This window comes from Aethalodelphis obliquidens, unplaced genomic scaffold (assembly GCF_003676395.1).
Source record: "Aethalodelphis obliquidens isolate GAN/ISIS:26980383/991018 unplaced genomic scaffold, ASM367639v1 scaffold15, whole genome shotgun sequence".
Taxonomy (NCBI): domain Eukaryota; kingdom Metazoa; phylum Chordata; class Mammalia; order Artiodactyla; family Delphinidae; genus Aethalodelphis; species Aethalodelphis obliquidens.
This window is the reverse complement of record NW_020837959.1, coordinates 28,253,968-28,276,205: the sequence shown is the minus strand read 5'-3', so window position 1 is coordinate 28,276,205 and position 22,238 is coordinate 28,253,968. Positions and strand designations below refer to the sequence as shown.

Genomic DNA, 22,238 nt, shown 5'->3' with positions numbered 1-22,238 from the left:
TGATCAAAAACAAACAAGAAGACTATATAGCATACAGTAAACAGAGACTAATAAATTTGTTTATGTACAAAAAATAGTCTGGAAGAATATACATACGAACGGAAACAGCAGTTATATATGGTGATAAAAGGGTGATGGGAAAAGAACTTCAATATAATTTTAGTATAGTTTTAACCCTATTCCCACCAGGGACGTGTATTAATTTTGTGGTTTAAAAAAAAAAACTAAGAAAGAAAGGGAAAATAGCCTTCTCCCTATGTATTTTACTAACATGACAGACTACCAGCTACATTAATAAATCATATTCATATAGGGCCTTACAAATTAAATAGAATTTTTATATCCCTTAACTCAGAAATTCATAATGATGCTATGATATAGTTGAGATAACCTTCCTAAGAGTCCTCAACTAACAAATGAAAGAGCAAGAACTCAGACTTCCTGAGCTGAAACACCACGGTGTTTCAATTACATCTTATTGGCTTTCCATTCTACACTGGTAACCCCAATGGCATCATGTCTTTAAATGTACGAAGGGGATGGTCAGGTAATTCAACAAAGTCCTTAGTTAGATATATGACCCTTCTACTTAATTCTTTAGCATTAAAGTAACATTCTTGGTTAATATCACTCAACTTTTCCTTCACTTTCTAACTCCTTCAGCATATGTGTTGATACATAATTTATAAGAAAATTCACCATGTATTTCAGAAATAGCAAGGTATGTTAAAATCCGTCAACATCTTTATTTTCCATTATTTAATGTGACTATTCTTTGGCCTGGGATGTCAAAGCTAATATAAACAAATCTGAATTATAAAGCTATGCTAAGATAAACTCTTAGAAAAGTGGCTAAATGCTAAACATCAAAACAAAACTCAGCACTGGACAGAAAAGCTGAAATTTTTAAAAATGGCTTACCACTGAGACAGTTCTTGCAAAAGATCTCTTTAAAATATGTACAGGTTCACTGGTTTGCTGTTTGCCTTTTGAAGCACTGCCGTCACTGGTTGGAAGTCTGAAGGTAGCATACATACATAAATTTATGTTGGAAAGTCCACCGACATTTTTATTCTCAAATATACATTTTTGCAATGGCAAAACAAATTAAACAGTTAAGCATTTTTGTTAGGCAAAATCCCAATATGGGGCTTTTTACAAACATTTTCCAATGCTAAGCAAAATTTTTAGCACATAAGTACCTCATCTTCTAAATCTCACCTTTGTAAGACTGGGTAGTAGAAACTCTCTTCTCTTACTAGACAACATTATGTAACTTATGTTCTCTAGTGATGTAACTATTAAATGCTACCATTAAAGAGTTACTCAACCACTGTACCCACGAGTAGTCCAAGCAACTTGCTATGTTCATAATGCTACATATTACAAATACTGACTATAGCAGATTGCATAAAAACAAACAAAAATGTCCTCTTGGAAAAAGTGAGGTTATACCATCTAGATTCTTAAAGATATTAGTATAAAAGATATAGAAGACAGAGAATCACTGTTCTAAAGGTACTGCCTTTGATTTTTACTATTTAAAGTAAGAATGCCAGTTTTTAGTGAGGGTTTATATCTATTTAAATTCTTTAATCTAAAAATTATTGCAGTAGGGCTTCCCTGGTGGCGCAGTGGTTGGGAGCCCGCCTGCCAATGCAGGGGACACAGGTTCGTGCCCCAGTCCGGGAAGATCCCACATGCCGCAGAGCGGCTGGGCCCGTGAGCCACGGCCGCTGAGCCTGCGCGTCCGGAGCCTGTGCTCCGCAGCAGGAGAGGCCACAGCAGTGGGAGGCCCACATAACGCAAAAAAAATAATAAAATTTAAAAAAATAAAAATTATTGCAATAATCACCTAGATATAGATGGGCACACACATAGGCATTGTTCCCATATATGTCTCAATTACCATGAAGTAATTAAAAGTCTTAAATAATGTTAAAATATAATAGTATTATCATATGAGCAAGCTGTTGTTTGATATTTTAATTAAAGGTGGAAATTTTTCAGCAGCAAGGGATTTTCCAATTCATTCCATCACAAGATGAACAAGAAATATAAAACTGTAGAACAAATCAACCAGGCCTACATCTAAAATCCCCACCTAACACTCAGATTTCATTTCTCTAAGATAAATTTTATTATTTTAAAGTTTAAAACATTCTGAAATTGGTAAGAAAATCAATAGGTTTAAAAAATAAGTTATTAAAATACTGTTATAGGCATAATACAGATAATCTGAGTCATTAGAGATATTTTATTAAAATTAACTTGAGGTAAAGAAATGTTTAAAAATATACAAAACATAAATTAAATGTTTGTATTAAATGTAGCTAAATGCTTTGAATAATTTCTCCCTTATTGTGCCATATATTTTACAGTGATCCTAGCTCATTATATTAAAAGAATAAACCATGTTGATTATAAATATGCTAAATACCTGTATAATAATTGAGGTATCTGACCAGCGTTAACATCTGTACCATTATTTGATTTCTTTGAACTCTTAAATTGGAAAACAACCCTAAGAAGAGAAAAAATAACAATATAACCAAAGACAACACTATTCAAGATTCATGGAAGGAAATGAAAAGTTTAACAATCATGCTTTCAAATCTTACATTACTGAAGAGAGATTCATTCTTTAAGGCCAAAAATACACTTAAAAAGACACTTCTGATTTTAATTCTAGCTCTGAATGCCTTAATGGGTTAAATGAAAGAGTTGAACCTGATTGGGAGCTCCTAGGTGAGTAGCTGCTCTGCTCCCTCCCTCCTGGTTAAAGCTCAACTTTAACCAGAACAATAAGCTTTTAACAAAATATTTCAACTTACAGTTTAAAATCTGCTTAAATAGATATAACATAAACTTTATCTTCAAAATGCTATGATATTCCAAGGTTGAATGAACTGTATATGGGAATCATACAGTCCTGGACCAAAGCACTCTCCCCAGTTCTACCATACAATCTTAGAGTAAGCTGAAAAGGATATGTTACAACAATAGACTTAATTTATCTTCAGCATTCTACTTGAACATTCAGGAACACAGAATTCACCTCATAAATTAGCCTGCTCTTTTTCTGGTCAGCTCTCTTATGAGCTGAATGAAACTATATGAAATACATGATTACATAACTTCTACCCATTTCGAACAGTTTATGCTCAAGAATAATAAAGAATAAATTGAATTTCTCTTATAAATGATGGTCCTTTCACATGAATCAGAGTACAGAGTATAGAGACGGCTGGACTTTGGGTCAAGAAACTCCAGCTCCAGATTTGGTTCTGCCACACAGTAGCCATACAGTTTGACGCAAATCATTTCACCTTTTGTCTCTCTATTCCCGAGTGTAAAAACGGGGCTAATAACCACTTCACAAAGTTACTGAGGGCATTAAACAAGATAATATAAATGAAAGTATTTTATAAACTGGGAAGTGTTCTATACCTGAACTTTAAACAGTAAATTTCCCTTTACATTTTATTAAAACTGTAGCATCTCATATCATTAAGGCTTTACAATTTATAAAGTATTTTCGTAAGCACTGTCAAATTTTATGGCATGTATATATTTCTTTTTCATGGTTTCCAAACTCCCTATCCTTGTCATTTTCCTCTGTATAATTTCTAATTTTGCAAACAAGCTTTTAAACAAGGTAACATCCAGAAATACACACAAATGCCAACTGACAAGAGCAAAGAATAGCAGTTCTATTATCTCCACATTCTGTCTTACCTTAATTTGGCATGCAATTATACGAATTTAATTTTTAGCAGGTCATATTATGCTCTAGACCTACAAAGATTTTTTACTCTACTAAAAGACCTCTGAGGGCTTCCCTGGTGGTGCAGTGGTTGAGAGTACGCCTGCCGATGCAGGGAACACGGGTTCGTGCCCCGGTCCAGGAAGATCCCACATGCCGTGGAGCGGCTGGGCCCATGAGCCATGGCCACTGAGCCTGCGCGTCCAGAGCCTGTGCTCCGCAACGGGAGAGGTCGCAACAGTGAGAAGCCCGCGTACCGCAAAAAAATTAAAAAATAAAAAGACCTCTGAGCTTTCAAAACAATATTCCACTAGCAAAAAAGGGAGTTGCTTAAGGAATACTTAAACATTCTGCTTACCCATCATCTGTGGTAATAGAAGCTTGTCCATGAGATCCACAGTCACTGCTGGGTCCTGACACTCGAGCCCAGGCTACATACCACCAGCCAGCTTGCAGGAGGACTGGTTCATCAAACATCATTGCATATTTTTCTCTAAGAGGAAAATTTATGTGTCAAAGACAATGCCTTTGTACTTCTCTGTTACATACATTTATTTTTTTAAATCCTTTATAAACAAAACATGAAATACACTGTATTATTATAAGATTCTTGTCAAACAACATTAAAAACCCTCCATTTTAAAAAGTCTGGACAAGAACACAAATAATGGTTACTGGTGCTACAGTGATGGCATTATATTTCTTCCTCCTCATCCTGAGTTCTAAAACTTGCTTAAATATTATAAAGTTTTCATACTAAAATAGTTTTTTTTAACTGTTGTTAAAAAAAACATGCCAGCTTTCTTGGAAAACTTTGAACTTTAAGGTTCATGTATTCAGTTAAAGTCTTTTGAGAGCTCTGGAGTCAGATGGTCTGAGTTCAAGGCCTGACTTTGTAACTCGCTAGCTGGCTGACCTTGGGGAAGTTACTACTACATCTTCTTTGTGACTTAAGTTTTGTCATCTGAAAATAGGGATAAAAACAATATCTAGCTCATAGGATAGGACTGTTCTGGGAATTGAGTTTAGACAGATTGTTTGGAACTGAGCCTGTCAACACAGTAACTACACAAAAATTTATTAAATTAGCAGGAGAGAAAACACATGTATACAAATAAGGGCATCTGATAAAGCTATACCCAAGTTACAGAGTTCTAGGTAATAGCGTGGAAGGAGTGCATATTGGTTGTAGCTGGGACAGAGAGAAGGATAAAGATATTGAGGAAGGGGAAGACTGTCATGAACAGATCGGCAGGGGTCTGAGAGTACAAAACGGGGTCTGGAAGTGGCAAGGTGTCCAGTTAGGCTAAAGCACTGAGACAGATATAGAAAAGTAGTAGGTGGAAAGTTTAAAAAGACGCTGTGAAAGATTGTGGAAGGCCTTTAACACCAGCCTTAGGAATCTGGGCTTCGTTAGGAGGCAAATGAAGAATATCTAGATGATTCTGTATACATAAAACCATACACTGTATTTTTGACTCACAATCAAGTGATAACAATGGCATCTTAAGTCTTTGTTAAAAATTAATTAATCAATTAACTTTCCTGAGATATCCCTAATCTTCATTTGTGTGTAACATTAAGAAGTTACTGAAATAGTATCTCCTGATATTGGTTAATGCCTAAAGTGAAGAAACAGTCAAAATTTTCTTTAGGTTTACTATTTTGTTCTCAAAAAGTATTTGTCTGTTAAAAGTAAACTCAATGCCTTACTACCATCTTCAGAAAATATACATTTTCATTAACAAAAAGCTTATGAATGCCACAGAAGGTTTTCTTAATGTAGTTATTTGTCATTGGGAAAGACAGTATACTACCATTATCATGAAGTCCAAATCCGTTCTTTTTCTCATCATAATATTCCCTGATTCAAATCACTAACTTGTCATAACAGTCTTGAGATAATTCTTAAGTTTACACAGAGAAGACTGATAAAATATAAGTCTCTTTATTATTTAATGAACCTTCATAAATAAACATCCTGATTCTGGTTACCTCCTGAGAGGTTTCAGTAAAGCTGGCCACCTCTCCAAGCGTGTTATAATCAAGCAAATACTATAGGCTTGGTGTCAGAGCATACAGGCGATTTGAAGTACGACCCACTATGACTATTTGATACAGTATACATAACGCTACCGGTAGTAAATAATTGCACTGCATCACTAGAACACTAGCATATTTGGTGTTCTCTAAGTGATGCATGAAAATATGTGTGCAAAATATGTGTATATTTCCATCTTCAATGTAGAAACAATTTATCTTGTGAAATACAAATATGAAGGATACTATTAGTTTTAATGTAGCATTATTAAAAGCAAGTTATATTACCTAGTATATAATTTAGTTTCTTAAGCATTTGATCACAGATTATTTAACACCTTCTCTTTAAGTTGCGTTATTCACTTATAATAAATATGTCATGTTAAGTATGCAAGGATTACACTGAATACTGAAGAAATCTTTACCTAGCAGCACAGTCATAAGCCAACACATCAGTCTCTGCAAGAAGGTCTCCATCAGTTTCATGATCTCCTCCATCAGGACCTAACTCAAACAGCTGGGGAGAGGAGAAAAACATATTGTGCCCAGTCACTCAGTCATACAGACCTGCTGAATGATACGTTTATAATTTCGTGTCTCCAGTAGATGCTGGACACTACAGAATGTAAAAGAGTACCTGCTTTTAAAAAAATGTTATTCAGTGAAATGTACAAATCTATATATCGAAATTAAGAAACACATGTCTTATGGTCTGTACTAACCTCAGTTTTCCTTATTTTATATATTTGCCTACTTAGAGCAAATGCTCCAAAAATGTTCTGTACCAGATATAAACATCTGAAGGTGAGAGAGCTCTAAGTTCTAAGTGAGCTTCCAAATGTAGTAGAATTTTGCTTCAACACGTAACTAGCTGTGAGATCCTAGGACCCAGTTTCCTCATCCATTAAAGGGAGATGGACACTAGCAGCGCCTACTTCATTGTAATTGTGAGAATTAAGTGAAACGATGCTTGTGGAACACTTAGAAAAATACCCAGCGGGGAAAAAAAAAAAAAAGGCTAGAAAAATATTAGCTGAGGAATAATAGAAGGAAAGGATCCTTAAGAAAACAGGTAACAAAAAATAGCTCAAATGGCATGGGAAAAGGAGATAGAAAGAGTGAGGGGGAAAAAAACAGTTATAAAAAAGGGGGAGGACTGCAGAGTACAGGAAAAGAATAAAAGAGAAGATATCAAATAGGAAAAGTTATGAAATTAAGTGAAAATAAATGAAAATTATGAGGAAGGGATCTTTTTTTAAAAAAATGGACTAATACATATTTTTAAAACCCTTATTTCTCTTGATGATTATAGTAGGTGAACTACAAGAAAGGTGAGTAAAAGACTAAGAAGGAAGAGACGGGGATATTAAAACTTACTGGACAATTACTCTGTTAGAGGTCTCCATTTTTCAACTATATATGTTAATAGTTTAAAAATCTGTCTCCACCTCAGATCCTAGTCTGCGCCTGGGATTCCCCGGGGCAGCTGGATCTCACCAGTTGTAAAGTGACTCACCTCTCCTCCCTCCTGCCTCCCCTGCTCTGATTAATGGCACTATCATTCACCTACTCACTCAGATTAAAAAACCTGGGATAATCCTTTTTTCCAAATCTCTCCACCAGCACTGCATCTCTCATATTGCTGGTACCAAAGCTTGTCAGTGCAACCAGTGTTAGCAGTGTTACTAGCTAGAAGAGTTCAATATGAACTAATTAGTTCTTCTCTCCATTCTCTCCTTGCTCTAACCCATATTCCACAAAGTTAAGGGTTTTTGCTTTTCTTGAATAACCCACAGCAGTCTTTTTAAAATGAGTATCTGATTAGAATACTTCCTTAATCTGAAAGTCTTCAATGGTTTCTCTTCTCCTTCTTTGTAGCATGATATAAAGGTCTTAAATGATTTGCCCCTAACTTGGCTCCCCTGTTTATGTTCAACAAATAATTTTGAACACATACTGTGTGCCAGGCAGGGTTCTAAGAACCGGGCATACAGGGGTGAACAATGCAAACAAAAATAAGGGGTGGGGGGGCTACTGGAAGTAAGTCTGTGGTAAGGGAGAGGATTTACAGTTTTAAATAGGCTCACCAAGGAGTCACGATCTTTAGGTAAAGAGGAAGTGAGCCTTGCAGGTATCGGAGTGAAGAGCTGCCGTCAGAGGGAGTAAGTAGCAAGTGTTAAGGTCCTGAGGTCTGACTATGCCTGGTATGTCTGAGGAACAAGGGCCGGTCAGTATGGCTAGGTTAGAGTGAAGCAGCTAGTATAACATAAGGTCAGAGTCAGAGTGGTGATGCAAGTCAGTTCTGATGTTGTTTTTCAGGCCCTTGTAAGCCCTCTGGTTTTTATTCTAATACTATTGGAATCACTCTGCTATGTTGAGAACAGACCGAAGGGAGCAAGGACAGAAGCAGATACAAATTGGGAGGTTACTGTAATGCTCCAAGCAGCTGTGGTTTGGACCAACTTGGTACCAGGGGCAGTTTTTAGAAGTGGTTAGATCCTGGATTTATTTTCAAAGTGTAGCCAACAATATTTGCTGTGAGAGTGGATGTGGGGTGTGAAAGAAAGAGGGAAGAAGGCAAGGATGACTCCAAGATTTTTGGCCTAAGCAACTGGAAGAATGAAGTTAACTCTATTCTGAGTCAGTTAACTGGGATGGGGAAGGACAAGAGAACAGCAGGTTTAGAGAGATGGTCAGAAGCCTAGTTTTGAGTATGTTACATCCCAAATACCTGTTAGCTATCCACCTGTTAGCTATCCATATGGAGATGCAGAGTAGGCAGCTGTATATATAACTTTGGAGGTCTATTAAGTGTGAGAGCGATAAGAGAAAAAACACTTAAAGCCGTAAGGCTGGATCACCGAGGGGGTGAGTAGACTTTAAAAAGATGTCCAAGACTGAGTTCCGGCACTGCAGCGTTTAGAGGTCGGGAAGATGATGAGTGGCCAGCAGGAGACTAAGAAGAGCGGCCAGGGAGATGGGAGGAAAATGAAGTGTGGTGTCCTGGGAGCCACATGAAGAAACCATATCGAAGAAGAGCTCGACTGGATTAAATTCTGTAGACTGGTTAAGGAAGATAAGGACTGAGACTACCGTAGTACTTAACTGAGAATTTTTTAAGAAGCCTGCTATTGAAATTAAGGCATAAACTCTAGTCGCCTCTCTCACTTTAAGAGCAAAATCGGATAATGTGACAACAGAAAATTCAAGCTATTAGTAAATTTTCAAAGACTGAGCACATCCTTTGCTTAGTATAACTGTTGCCCTTTCTGAGATGAATAGTGCAGTAAACTTAGGACTTTTGATTGTTTTTTGACTCTCTACCAGATGGAATCCATCCCCTTACTCACTTCATCCCTGGTCCCCATGCCTGTGGTGATGATGTCTGTTTACACAGTATTTGGCAGTAAAAACTTTTTAAAGCTACATCCAAATGCCCCTGCATCTTATCACTAAAACAGCTACAAGAAAGTAGGCACATGCAAAGGTGCCTTCTATAAAATAATAAACTAAGTCAAAATACTTATCTTCAAACACAAAAGGCAACAGTGAGAATGAACTGCTTACCTTAATTTTAGCGGTATATTCTCCTCTGCCTCCAAACAGACCAAGACCACCAAGTAAAATGTCTGTGTCAGCACTAAAACGTATAGCTTCTACCGAGTGAGCAGAGTAACCCCAGCCCCCTCCATGACCTAAAAGATGCAAATGATAACTTATGCTTTAAAATATCCATGTATTTCATTTATAAGACAATATTTACTAAACATAAATATACATACTTTCAAACCTGTTTACTACACTATAATCTTCTTTGGAATAAACCTTCATTACTGCTTGAGTCTCCTCCTCTGTACTGGCAACACCCATCTTTAAATCTTGCATAGTTGCCAAGGTATCAAGACAACCTAAAAGCAAACAAACAAAAATTCAACTCCTTGAAATTAAAACTTCCCCGAGTACTTATAGTATGAGATGCTGGAGGGGATAAATTAAAACAATAAATTCTGAACTGTGCTCAACAAATTTCTTCCAAGCTTTAACATTTCATGGAAGATACTTTTACAACCAATAAAAATTACCCTCTGCCTGGGTAATAATCATATTTAAACATAAGCTATATGACAATGTTTCACACAAAACTATCTCTCTGAAAAGTTGGAATCGCTTAATCTTTGAGTCCCTACAAGGTTCTTCCTTTTATCAAACTCTCTGAATCACTTTAGATTGATTCTTAAAGTACTATTTGAGGAAGACACAGTAGCCTGAGATAACCTTAATCAGTGCTAGTTTTGGATGTTTACAATGGCTACCAAGATGTTGTAAAAGTGCTATATCTCAAATTAATTAATTAGACGTGAAGTTGATGTGCTGTGGAAAACTATTATGTAAGAAGAAACAAGTGGTAACTATAAAATTCATATCATATTTTATAGAATTTATTTTAAATAATGTATAAAAATTAAATATTATAATTATACATTTGAATATTTAACCTACATCACTAAAGTTTATATATTCAAGTTAAGCAAAAACATTACTTTACAAGACACATATTAGGAAAATTATATTCAGGGCTGCTTTATATTTGGGCATATATGAATTGTTCAGGGTGTTGGTGTAAGTCTGTTGTACTGTTTTCTGTAGGGTAAACCTCTTAAAGTTAGAGGATTTAACTTATTTTGCACCTAGCGCATTACTGTTTAACAAACATGACAGAATGATATACAAATTTAAATACTCTTAAAAAAAAATCCTCAGCACACATTAATGAAAATTAGCTGATCATCAAATACCAACCCTACCTAGAATGTGCAAAGCTGCATGAGACCGGGTGGTGAGAGCCCTTGATCCCGTTGGTAAGGCAAGTTCAGGACTTAGAATACTACATCGGGACTGCATGTCTGCTGCAGAGGGAAGTCGGGCATCAGCAACCACTGCATTGTAACACCATAGTTCTCTAGTGTTTGGTCGAAACCTTTCAAGAAAGAATAATTACAGTATAATAAAACCTGTGAAGTATAATTGACAATAAAAAGAGAGTAATACGGCCAGCTTAAACAGGACAAAACGTAGCTCATGACTTTCCATATCTGAGCTAAAGATATAAATAAAGTGATTATGTCACTATAAATGAAATAATTTGAACAAAACAGTAATATAGATCACATTTCATGAATAACAGAGCAACAGTATACTTAAAAGTATAATGTGTACTTATAAATGTAAAGCTTTTGTACAGCAAAAACTCCATAAAAAAGTGTATAGACAAAAGATAAGTCAAAAGAAAATACATGAAACAAACATATGAGACAAAACTGCAATATCCATAACGTAGAAGAGCTCCCGCAAGCCAGTAAGAGATCATCAATCCCATATCGAAAGTGGGCAAAGCACATGGAATGCTGTTCTTAGGAAGGAAGCACAAATAGAATGTATGCAGATGCTGAATCTTACTAATACACAGTAAAGCAGTCACAAAAACCGTGAGCGACCCACAATGCTCTCCTGCCATTATCTCATTCCTTTTATCTCTTTCATAACAAAATTCTCAAAAAGCAGTTTCCACTTCTTTACCTCTTTTATTCTATAAATTCTTTTTGGAAGAGTTGTTTTTATCAACTATCGAGTACACACAAAAGTAACAAAATATTTTCAAAATAAAGTATGAAGAATAATGACACAATATACACTAGTAAAAAGAACACTACCATTATCTATTAAGTACTCTGTGTCTCCCTCCCAACTCAATTCCTTTCCTTTTCCTTTCAAAGGTAACGATTATCTTGAATTTCAAAAGTTTATTATTTTCTTGCTTTTCTTTATGATTTTTCAAATGTTTGTATCAAAATAGTATATTATTTAAGTCTGGTCTTCTCAATCAATGGCACTTGATGATCCAAATTTACTAAATATAAAAGCACTTATATCCAGCAATCCCACTTTGGGTACATATCCAAAAGAACTGAAAGCAGGATCTTGAAGAGATATTTGCACACCCATGTTCATAGCAGCATTATCCACAATAGCCAAGAGGTGGAAGCAACCCAAACATCCTTCGATGGATGAAGGGATAAAGAAAATGTGGTAGAAACATACAATGAAATACCATTCAGCTTAAAAAAAAAAAAAAAAAAAAGAATGAACCTTGAAGACATTATGCTAAGTGAAACAAGCTAGTCACAAAATGACAAACTATGTATGATTTCACTTATATATATATCTAAAGTAGGCAAATGCAAAGGAACAGAAAGTAGAACGGTGGTTGCCAGGAGTGAGAGGGAGGGAGAAATGAGCTGTTCTTTGCATAAGTTTAAGTTTTACAAAATGAAAATGTTCTGGAGAGATGCTGTTCAACAATGTGACTATATTTAATGCTACGGAATTGTACACTTAAAAATGGTTAAGATGTTAAATTTTGTTATTTCTACCACAATTAAAAAAATTTAAATTATTTTTTAAAAACACTTAAAAATAATACTTCACACAGAATAAATTCTATGAAAATAGCTGCTATAATTAGTAGCATTAATATTATTGGTTTATTGCTTTTTAATTTAATCTATCAATCTAAGTGATACTTGTAGTCTTATTTATATAAAAAACAAAATACATGCATTTTAAAAGGTATCAAACAGGGCTTCCCTGGTGGCACAGTGGTTGAGAGTCCGCCTGCCAATGCAGGGGACACGGGTTCGTGCCCCGGTCCGGGAAGATCCCACATGCCGCGGAGCGGCTAGGCCCGTGAGCCATGGCCGCTGAGCCTGCGCGTCCGGAGCCTGTACTCCGCAACGGGGGAGAGGCCACAACAGTGAGAGGCCCGCGTACCACAAAAAAAAAAAAAAAAGGTATCGAACAATATAAACCAAACCTAATACTCGTGACCCATAGCGAAGGTTAGTGTGATTTGGTACAGGGGAAGAAAAAGATTTGGAGAAGGACCACATCATTTTTCCCGTTTGTATTTTTGCTTTGCTTTTTAAAAAATAACACAGATTCATGTGTTAGTTTTGTAAATTTTGACATGGGAAATAAAATTGCTATTAACATTTATCTGCTCTTTTCAAATGTTAAAAGTTTCTAATTGTTCAGGAGAAGTTATTGTTAAGAATACAAAAGGAAGCAGACTCAGGCCGGAAGGAAAGTCAAAGTAAGCTGATACTGAATCTGCAATGTCTGTGATAGCTGTAAAATGCACATACCCTACTGAAAAACACAAAGGACACAAAGCAGCCAGAAGTCAGGATAAAGGAACAAACTCTCCACCTTCCAGCTGTTTTACTCAAACACAGGAGGAGACTGTCCTTCATCTTTTAATCTCTGTTTTAGAATAAAGGGTAAATGATCAAGGACCTGGCAAGCATTTGAGATCATCTGTCCCCACTGCTACCACATGTGAAAAAGGCAAGGTTCAAGTAATCGGATACCGCACTTTGGAGTTCTGTTAAGACCCCAGGGAAATGATTCTAATGTTAGAATCTACTTCTACTGTTCTCTCTAATTTAGAGAATGCATTTCTAATTTAGTAAATGTATCCAGAAACTAATTCCATACTGTCAGTTTTTACTTTATTTTGTTAATGCAAATTTACTTCATTTAAAAATAAAACATGTAAGGATCATAGAAAATCAAACATCAATTTAAACCTAGGTCCAAACCAGAGCTTGCTCTTTGGTAACTAAGTCTCTTGTACATTGACTTCCAATCAGTAAATAGTTGAGGATAATTCTATTTTTACATCATTTGTTTCTCTATCCCCTCCGTTCCACTGTGACCACTCTAATTCTGGTTCTCAGTATCTCATGTCTTCATAAGAATCACTATAAGACTACTCACCTCTAGTCTCTTGTTATCTAATCTACCCTGTATATTGCTGCTATGGAGATCTAAAAGCACTACTCAACTCAATTCTGGCCTCCAAGTCTTCCCACAAAATGCCCAAGTGAGACAGCAAGCCTGTGAGCAGCCTGGGAAGCACTATAATTCCTTCACTAGGAATCAGGCCTCAGGACTGATAGAAAACATGGCCTTTTAAGACTTGGATGGCTGGTAGAAATGAAAGCAGGAATGGGCAGAATAAAGAAGACAGAGGAAGTCTTCCCCTTTCAACTTACCTGGATTCCTACTAAGGCTGGCCAAATAAACAACGCAAGGGGGAAAAAATGGTTGTCCTGTGATGAGCCACTCTGGTAAGGGCAGTATACACCCTCTATTAGCATTCAAAGCTACAAATCTGAGGATAACTCTTTCCTTTACTCATTATGTATATAAAGCACCATAATAAATTTTAAACAAGTTACAATATAATTTTTGAATCGCCTGTGTACCTGTATCCATCTCTACATTTTTATAATTTCCAGAGTTTGATAACCCTGTATATTTCTCCACCAATATGGGGATTTTGTTACATACATTCCTAAAGGGCAAGCTCATTGATCATATTTATTCTGTATTGTCTTTGGCATAATTTCTTCTACATAGCTGGTAATGATTAGATATTTACGGGACCAGGAAATAGATGAATTCTATACAATACAGACAAGAATGCTGACAGACTAAAAATGATTAACAAGAGAACTCTTGAGAGTAAAATTTCTTATTATAATGAGAGTAGCAAAGCCTTCTACAGCACCTACTATGCGCCTCTACCCTAAGTTCTCATATCAGCCTATAAGGTACCATTATTATACCTATTTTATAAATGACAAAAGTAAGGCACACAGAGTCAAAGTAACTTGTCCACAGCGACACAGAAAGCAACGTGTGCAGCTGGGATAAACCTAGGCAGTCTGGCTCAGAATTCATGCTTTGAACCACTACACTAAAGCTAGCAAGAGTGAAGGTCCCCAAGAGTCACTGTGATAGAAGTGTAGTTAACAGTTAAATAGGAGAGTTCTCATCTATGAAAAGTCTGCCTATACATGACTTTTATATTCCACAAAAGTACAATTTGATCCAAACTTACTTATTACTCTATTTTATAAACAGAGAAGCTTACCTCCAAATGACATCATACACAGGATCAAGACACACACCAAATCCTTGCAGATCCTCTTGTTCAGAGTCATTAAACGTTTTACAACTCCCATCCACTTTATTTATCAGAAGACACTTAAATGGAGGAGGTTCTGATATAGAAGCAGGTACCAAGCCTTAGGAAAAAGTATTTATATATTTTAAAGATGCATTACCTTTTTATATTCCCCCAACTTATAAGATAAGCATTTCCTATAAGGTAAGTATTATTACTATCTCCATTTTACAGAAGAAGACACTGAGACTGAGGGATTTAAGTAACTAAAAACCTTTAAGTAGCAGAATTTGGACTAAAACCTCAGGCTGTCTAAGTCCACAACACATGCCCTTAATTTCTACACAATACTACTCTATTATATAATTATTCATGATATCATGGACACAAGTATAAATTGACACCTTGGTCTCGATGAAACGTCAAAGTTTGACTTATGTAACCTTCCATAAAACTAATTTCCATCATTTACTTGACAAGAACCAACACAGAAAAATTCCTCTTTCCACTACACTGTATAGGATTTATACCACTACAATTTAGCTCATATTTCCACCACTCTCTAGCTTATAAGTACTTTGGTTTCTACTTTCCTAATTATTTCATTCTTCCAGCACATAGATACATATAAACATAGACACTTAGAAGCTTCTTTTAAACTACTTCAAACAGAAGAAAACAAAAAGCTACAGGACTACATCTCGTAATAGGGAAAGATGACCGTTTACTATCAAGGCTATTTTGGAGGGACATTTGCTTGTTTGGGGTATTACCTATGATGTGTTTACTGGCAAAAATTTCTGATGTAGCGAGCACATGAGAATTAATAAGTGCTTCATCAATTCGTAAGAAAGTCTGGTCCCCACTTGCACCTATCCAGGTAGCTTTTCTTCCATATTTTGATCCAATGTTAGGCATGGGAGCTGGTTTTGCATTCCAATATGGCACATCCAAAATTGGTCTACCCAGTTGTCCTTTCTAAAAGATTAAATAAATCGTATTAACAATAATACTGGATAAACAATTTATAATATTTTATAAAGTTAAGGAAACAGTAGACAAAAATAGCTCTGTGAGACATTATTCTTCATCAGTTGTTAGCTATATTTTTTAATAAATGAAATTCATATGAAATTTGGACCAAACATTTACAAAGGAGTAAAATAATTTCTGTTATTCTTAGGAATTCTCTCCCTAATAAACCACATAGTACATGATTAAAAAAATAATAATACAGTTGAAATATTTCTCCATGTAAGAAATCTCCCTGAGATACTGTGATTGTCTTTACCAACATTTAAATGAAAAGTATAATAAATACACAATATGTTAAAAAATTGGTAATACAAATTGTTCATTTAAAAATTCACTTTGCTACTTTAAGTTGACGGTACCATAAAATGTCACTCTCGCACTCACAGAGTCTAAAAATATTTGGGTAAAAGGCCAAAATAATGAATACTGCCACTGTGAATACAATTAGGAAATTACATATTTTTCACACGATCGTGTGTTAGTAAGTTATTTCATTTATTTTTCAAGATAGACAGCAGAATCATTATGATGTCTTAAGTAAGTAACTGTGAACTCACTTAAAAAGTATGGCTGTCTCTAGGTACCTGTTTGGTAAGAGTAATAGGAAGTTTCTCACTACTAAGCGAGTAGCTGTAAAAGAATGTTAATGTTGGATTGGGAAATATTCACCCACCCGTGGCTCAGGAGCTCTCTCTCTCTCTCCTAGCATTCCCCTTCCACAACCCCCTGGAAGGCAGACAATGCTGCACCATGGCAGCCAGGGTTCACTACAAGTAACGGGAACGGGAAATCACAGCAAAACACCCAGAGCATAAGGGAGCCAGGAACACTGCAAACAAACACAGCCACAAACTGACTGCAAAAGCAACAGAACATCAATCCCTGGGTTGAACCAATGGAGGGAAAAGTGGCAAGCACAGGATTAGAGAAGCAGCCAAGAAATTTCAATGTTTATCTCAGCTTCTTTCAAGATCCTTATGTTTTGACAAAACAACAACAGCAGCATAAAAATGTGTACGTCATATTGAGGGGTATTATTATGCTTTTGGAGGAAAAGAAACTAATTATATTTTTCATTGACTACTGAAATAAATATCTATTCCCCTATCAACCAACTAATGTGAAGAAAAGCAGTCTAAAAATATGATAGCTGCCTGGACAGGCCCCATGGGATTCAGAACGTGGTTATAAATAAGCCACATTTAAATACACAGAGGTTCACAGCTACAGCTTCTGGGACTAGAGGACAATGATGATTGTCTGATTCTAAACATTACCATTCACATTCCCTCCAAAACAACAAAATCCACACAGAGCGGGCTTCTCTGGTAGCGCAGTGGTTAAGAATCTGCCTGCCAATGCAGGGGATGTGGGTTTGAGCCCTGGTCCGGGAAGATCCCACATGCCGCGGAGCAACTAAGCCCATGCGCCACAACTACTGAGCCTGCGCTCTAGAGCCCGCAAGCCACAACTACTGAGCCCACGTGCCACAACTACTGAAGCCCACGTGCCTAGAGCCCGTGCTCCACGACGAGAAGCCACCGCAATGAGAAGCCTGCGCACCGCAACAAAGAGCAGCCCCCGCTCGCCGCAGCTAGAGAAAACCCCTGCGCAGCCATGAAGACCCAACTCAGCCAAAATTAAATAAATAAATAAGTAAATAAATAATCCACACAGAGCAAAGAAAACCACACATGACTCAAGCCTTCAGCAGTATCAGGAAATAATGGACCTCAGGACTTTTAAGGTGCCTGAAACCAGAGGGTGGAGGTAAGGTGCCGGGCACAGAAGGGGAGGCTCAAGAAGGGAACAGAGGGAAGAACTGGCGAAATCATCCCCCAAGGGAAAACCTGAACCTCTGCGTGAAAATGCCAGATAACAGGCAAGGGCTTGAAGGTTCACAGTGCCAGCCACAGGAAAAAGGCTTCAAAGTACGCAGGACGACTGCTCACCCATCAGGCTGACACAAATTAAAAGGTATGAGGGACAACACATGCTGCTGGCAAGGCTGTGGAGAAACAGGCACTCTCGGACACTGCTGGTGAGATGCAAAATAGAGGGGAATCGTTACTATCTCACGAAACTACACAGGCATTAGCCTTCAACCCAGCAACCTTACTTCGAAAAATTTACCTCAAAGGCACACCTCTAACAATATTCATTGTTATTGTTGCAAAATATTAGAAAATACTTCTTATTCCAAGCACAAGAAATTGATTTAATAAACTACAAGATATATACACAATTGTACTATGCAGATGTAAAATACGAATTGGGAAGATCTCTATGAACTGATGAGGAATGATTTCTAGGAGATACAGTAAAGTGTAAAGACAAAGTACTGGAGAGCATATATAAAATGCTACATTTTGAAAAACAAAGATGGGGAAATAATTTTATATATGTATATATATACATACCATATTTATACCTATATCAATGCAGATATAGATAGACGGTGTGTGTGGTTATTTACGTATTAATCTTTAAAAAAATAAACACAGGAAGGAGAAACTGGAAAACAATGAACTTCATAACCTACAAGCACGGCGTGAAGGGGTGGGAAGTAGGGATGCCAGAGATGGGGGAGGGAACAACACTTGGGTGAGTATACCATTTTTGTGTAACTTAACTTTTGGAAACATGTTAAGGTTCTACACATTCAAAAAATAAAACTCCATCTAAGGATGTGGGAGGAGGGACCCTTAAACTTAAAAGCAAACTGAAACAGCGCACTGGACCACAAACCACTCTCCTTGGAAGTCTGAGAGCTCCAAGTCGGCAGGACATGGTAGGGGTCAGCAGTTAAACCAATGTCTTCCTACAAAGGGCCAGGAAGACTGTTACAAGAGGGAAAAGAGGAACCCCACTCAGTGACAGTCCTTTAATTCGTCCCCTTTCTGCCCTACCTTTGGCATTCCTCTGGAGCCTCATTCATTGTTCAAGGCCAAAGTTATCTCCATGCTGAAAGGTCATCCCTCTTTCTCCCCCACCCGAGATCAGATCTTACTCACTTTACAGAGATTAACCCCTGTCCCAGGACAGGGTGAGACAAAGTGTAACCAGTAAAAGGGACCGTTTTCAGGAACAAGGGAAGGAAGGTGATCCTTGGCTGTTGTCACCCTTTACAAAGAATCTGCTAGTTCTACCTATTTTTATCCATATTAAATAAAATTTAAAGAAAAAGAAAACTAAAACAAATGAACCCAACTCTATTCCAAAGGAATAACATAATCCCACTGAAAGGGGGTGGGAAGAAAGAATCCAAGTAACTTATGAACACAGTATCTGAATCTATACCTTTGGTCTTGGGGTAGGACACAGGCGAGAGGGGGCGAGAGCAGGGGAGAGGGGGGCAGAAGCAAGAGTGATAAACAAATCCTGAACTCTTTTTAGGGAGTTTGTTTTTATAGTAGTGTGGGCAAAGCAAATATAAAACTATTTTAGACATAGTTTAGGACTGAGTGAATGAGAAATAAATGTATTGATATTGTTGGGATCCAGGATTCTTACTGTGGAAGAAGGGACATAAACATGGAATGAGACAAGGTAAGAAAGAACCCTATGGGAATGGGCTGGAATTAACAGGTATCAGCGCAGACTTATTATTTCTAAAATATACGTATGTATGTATATATGCACACAGATGTGTACTGGGGATGCAATGAATACACCTAGTGCTCGGCTGGTGTCTAGTACTATTCCCCACTAAAAACAACCTAGGTTTTTTAGAGAAATAGCTGATTCTAGGACTCATACAGATAAGCCTGGAACAACTTGTTATGCCAGGAAGTAAGGAAGTACTCAAAAAAACAAAGAGGCATGTCACCAGAACACAGAAGTCAGCGTGAAGGGACTCCCACTGGCGAAATCTGAGACAATATAAGCACCCAAATAATTAAGTACAGTAATGACGAAAAAAGAGAAATGTGTCTACACCAATAATAAGTAGACAGGTAAACAAACAAATATTAAATGGGCTCTTGCTTAGAGTAAAACGCAAAGGGCTGACAGGTAAATGTGAGGAGGTGCTGGGGTTGGAAAAATCATCATTTTTGCAGCCATTATAGTAAAGACTGGCTCAGGCAAGAACAATCAACAGATGCGAAATCGAGAAATTCTGATGAGAAGCAGGTATCTTAAAACTTAACAGTGTCAACCCAAAGACTGCTTATTAGTTTCAAGTGAAAAAACTCTAACTCTGCGGTAGTGAACGCAAACAAAATTTTACAGGTGATCAAAATTTACATCACCAGTGAAGGGCAGGTGGGCATTTTGTGCCTCCAAATGTGATTCCCTGAGAAGGACATGATGTCACTTACATGGTATTTTAGTCTGGAATGCACAACCTGAATCTAAACATGAGGAAATATTAGAGAAACAAAAATAAGGAACCTTTTGTTAAAAAAAAGAAGTACCATATTCTTCAAAAATGTCAATGTCATAATAAACAAAGAAAAGGAGCGAAAATGTTACAGATTAAAGGAGACTAAAGAGACATGAGAAATAAATACAATGCCTGGTCCTAGACTGGAGGGGAAAAATGCCAGAAAAGAATTACCGCATCAACTGACAAAACACAAACTATTTAAGGAGTAAAGGATCATAATGTGTGCAAGTTATTCTTAAAGGACAAGAAAAAAAAAGTTTTATACACACATGCATACAGAGTATGTGAGAGAATGAGAGCATGAGTGTACAAATGATAAAGCAAACGGATCAAAATGTTACCAATAGGTGAATCTGATTCAAGAATATATGGGCGCTCTATGTACTATTCTTATTTTTGGGAACCTTTCTGTAAGCTTAAAATCATTTCCAAGTAAGAGATTTTTTTTAAGTTCACATTTACATTTAAAAATAATCAAGAGTTGCAAATTACATCCCAGAGACTTAGGTTAGAGGGTTCTGAATAGTTACCCACATCACAGACGGTACAGGTTTATTAGCACAGTCTTATTAAGCTTTTCCTTGAGCTCTACTATGCCCAAACTATACAAAATTCTCAGAGCATCTTCACTCTTTTCAAGCTTTGGCAAAAAAGAGAAAGAGCAAAACAGACAGGCAAACAGACAGCGAGAGACACAGAGAGGGAGAGGAAAAAGTAAACTATAACTCTAAACAAATCTACCAAGAGAACCAGGCCTTTAAAAAGTTCTAAAATAAAAATAATTCTACATGTTAAGAAAAATGATTCTTTACAAACTGTTGGGAAATAAGTTTTCAGTGACAGAATTAGCTCTACTGAATGCTTAACAGATTCTGACCTGGAATAAACATGTCCAGTATTCTAACACAGCTGTTAAATTTAATAAATTCTAATGCTACACTACAAAAGAAAATCATTTCAAAGCAAAGTCTGTTAGGTTTTGTGTATGTTGGATGTGGAGACAGGAAATATGCATATGCAATAATTATAATACAAGAATTTCACTGAAACCAGAAAAAATAGCTAACGTAGACAAATTGCAACGCAACGGTACAATGCAATATTATTAATGCTTAAAAAATTTCTTACAGAAAAACTTCCAAATGTGAAGACCTGTCCATCCATTAAAAGTACTGCCGTGTGGTTGCTGCCTGCAGTAACTTGTGTGCTAGGGCCTGGCAATGCTTGAACAAGAGTGGGACATCCCCTAGGTTAAAAAAAAAAAAAAAAAAAATTAAGTCAATTTCTTACAAGACCCAACTGAAATAAAAAACAATAAACAATGCAATAAAAAATAGAAGAGATAAAAGGCACTAATAAGAATATTCAGCAAACACTTACTTAGGTACTATGCCTGTCTCTATCCTATGCGTTAGGTACACAAAGATGAAAAAGACATAATCACTGACTTTAAGGAGATTATTAAAAAGATTTCTTGAGTTTACTACCCTAACTATGGACACATAATTTTTATTTTTTCTGAAAGACTGGTGCTACCTTTGTTTTAAAAGAAGAAAAAATGTTACCTTATATAGTGAATGGCAAGTTAGAGAGCTCTATAAATATTTGTCAGATGAAATAAAAATCATGTGCTGATTTAGCAGGAATTCAATCTAAGAACCATACAAAACAATTAAATTTATGTCTTATTTTCTACTTTTTTCCACTGAACTGTCAATTATTTTTATGTCTTCTTTTCTACCGTTTTTTCACTGAACAGTAATTTTAGATTTTAACATATACAGTAGTTAATGAATTAGAATACAGTATCATGAGAGGCACCGCAGCAGTGGCTACAAGCTCAGGCTCTAGATGTAGACTGCCTGCATGTGAATCCTGGCTCCACCACGTAGCAGCAATGTACCATGACTTTGAACAAGTTACTCGTCCTTTTTGTATTTCAGTTTTCTCTTCTATTACATGGAGATAATATTAAA

General features: G+C 36.5%; 1 protein-coding gene across 1 annotated transcript in view; it reads right to left on the bottom strand.

Annotated features, from left to right (window-relative positions):
- The window catches only part of MYCBP2 (MYC binding protein 2), a 272,440-nt gene that overhangs the window by 135,294 nt on the left and 114,908 nt on the right, over window positions 1-22,238 (bottom strand). Inside the window, exons 21-30 of the mRNA XM_027116051.1 lie at window positions 21,391-21,508; window positions 15,611-15,815; window positions 14,805-14,958; window positions 10,612-10,784; window positions 9,589-9,714; window positions 9,374-9,501; window positions 6,232-6,323; window positions 4,125-4,259; window positions 2,441-2,524; window positions 922-1,018 (exon numbers count right to left, since the gene is read on the bottom strand). Of these exons, the coding sequence (XP_026971852.1) occupies window positions 922-1,018; window positions 2,441-2,524; window positions 4,125-4,259; window positions 6,232-6,323; window positions 9,374-9,501; window positions 9,589-9,714; window positions 10,612-10,784; window positions 14,805-14,958; window positions 15,611-15,815; window positions 21,391-21,508 (1,312 nt within the window). The remainder of the gene's footprint in view (window positions 1-921; window positions 1,019-2,440; window positions 2,525-4,124; window positions 4,260-6,231; window positions 6,324-9,373; window positions 9,502-9,588; window positions 9,715-10,611; window positions 10,785-14,804; window positions 14,959-15,610; window positions 15,816-21,390; window positions 21,509-22,238) is intronic.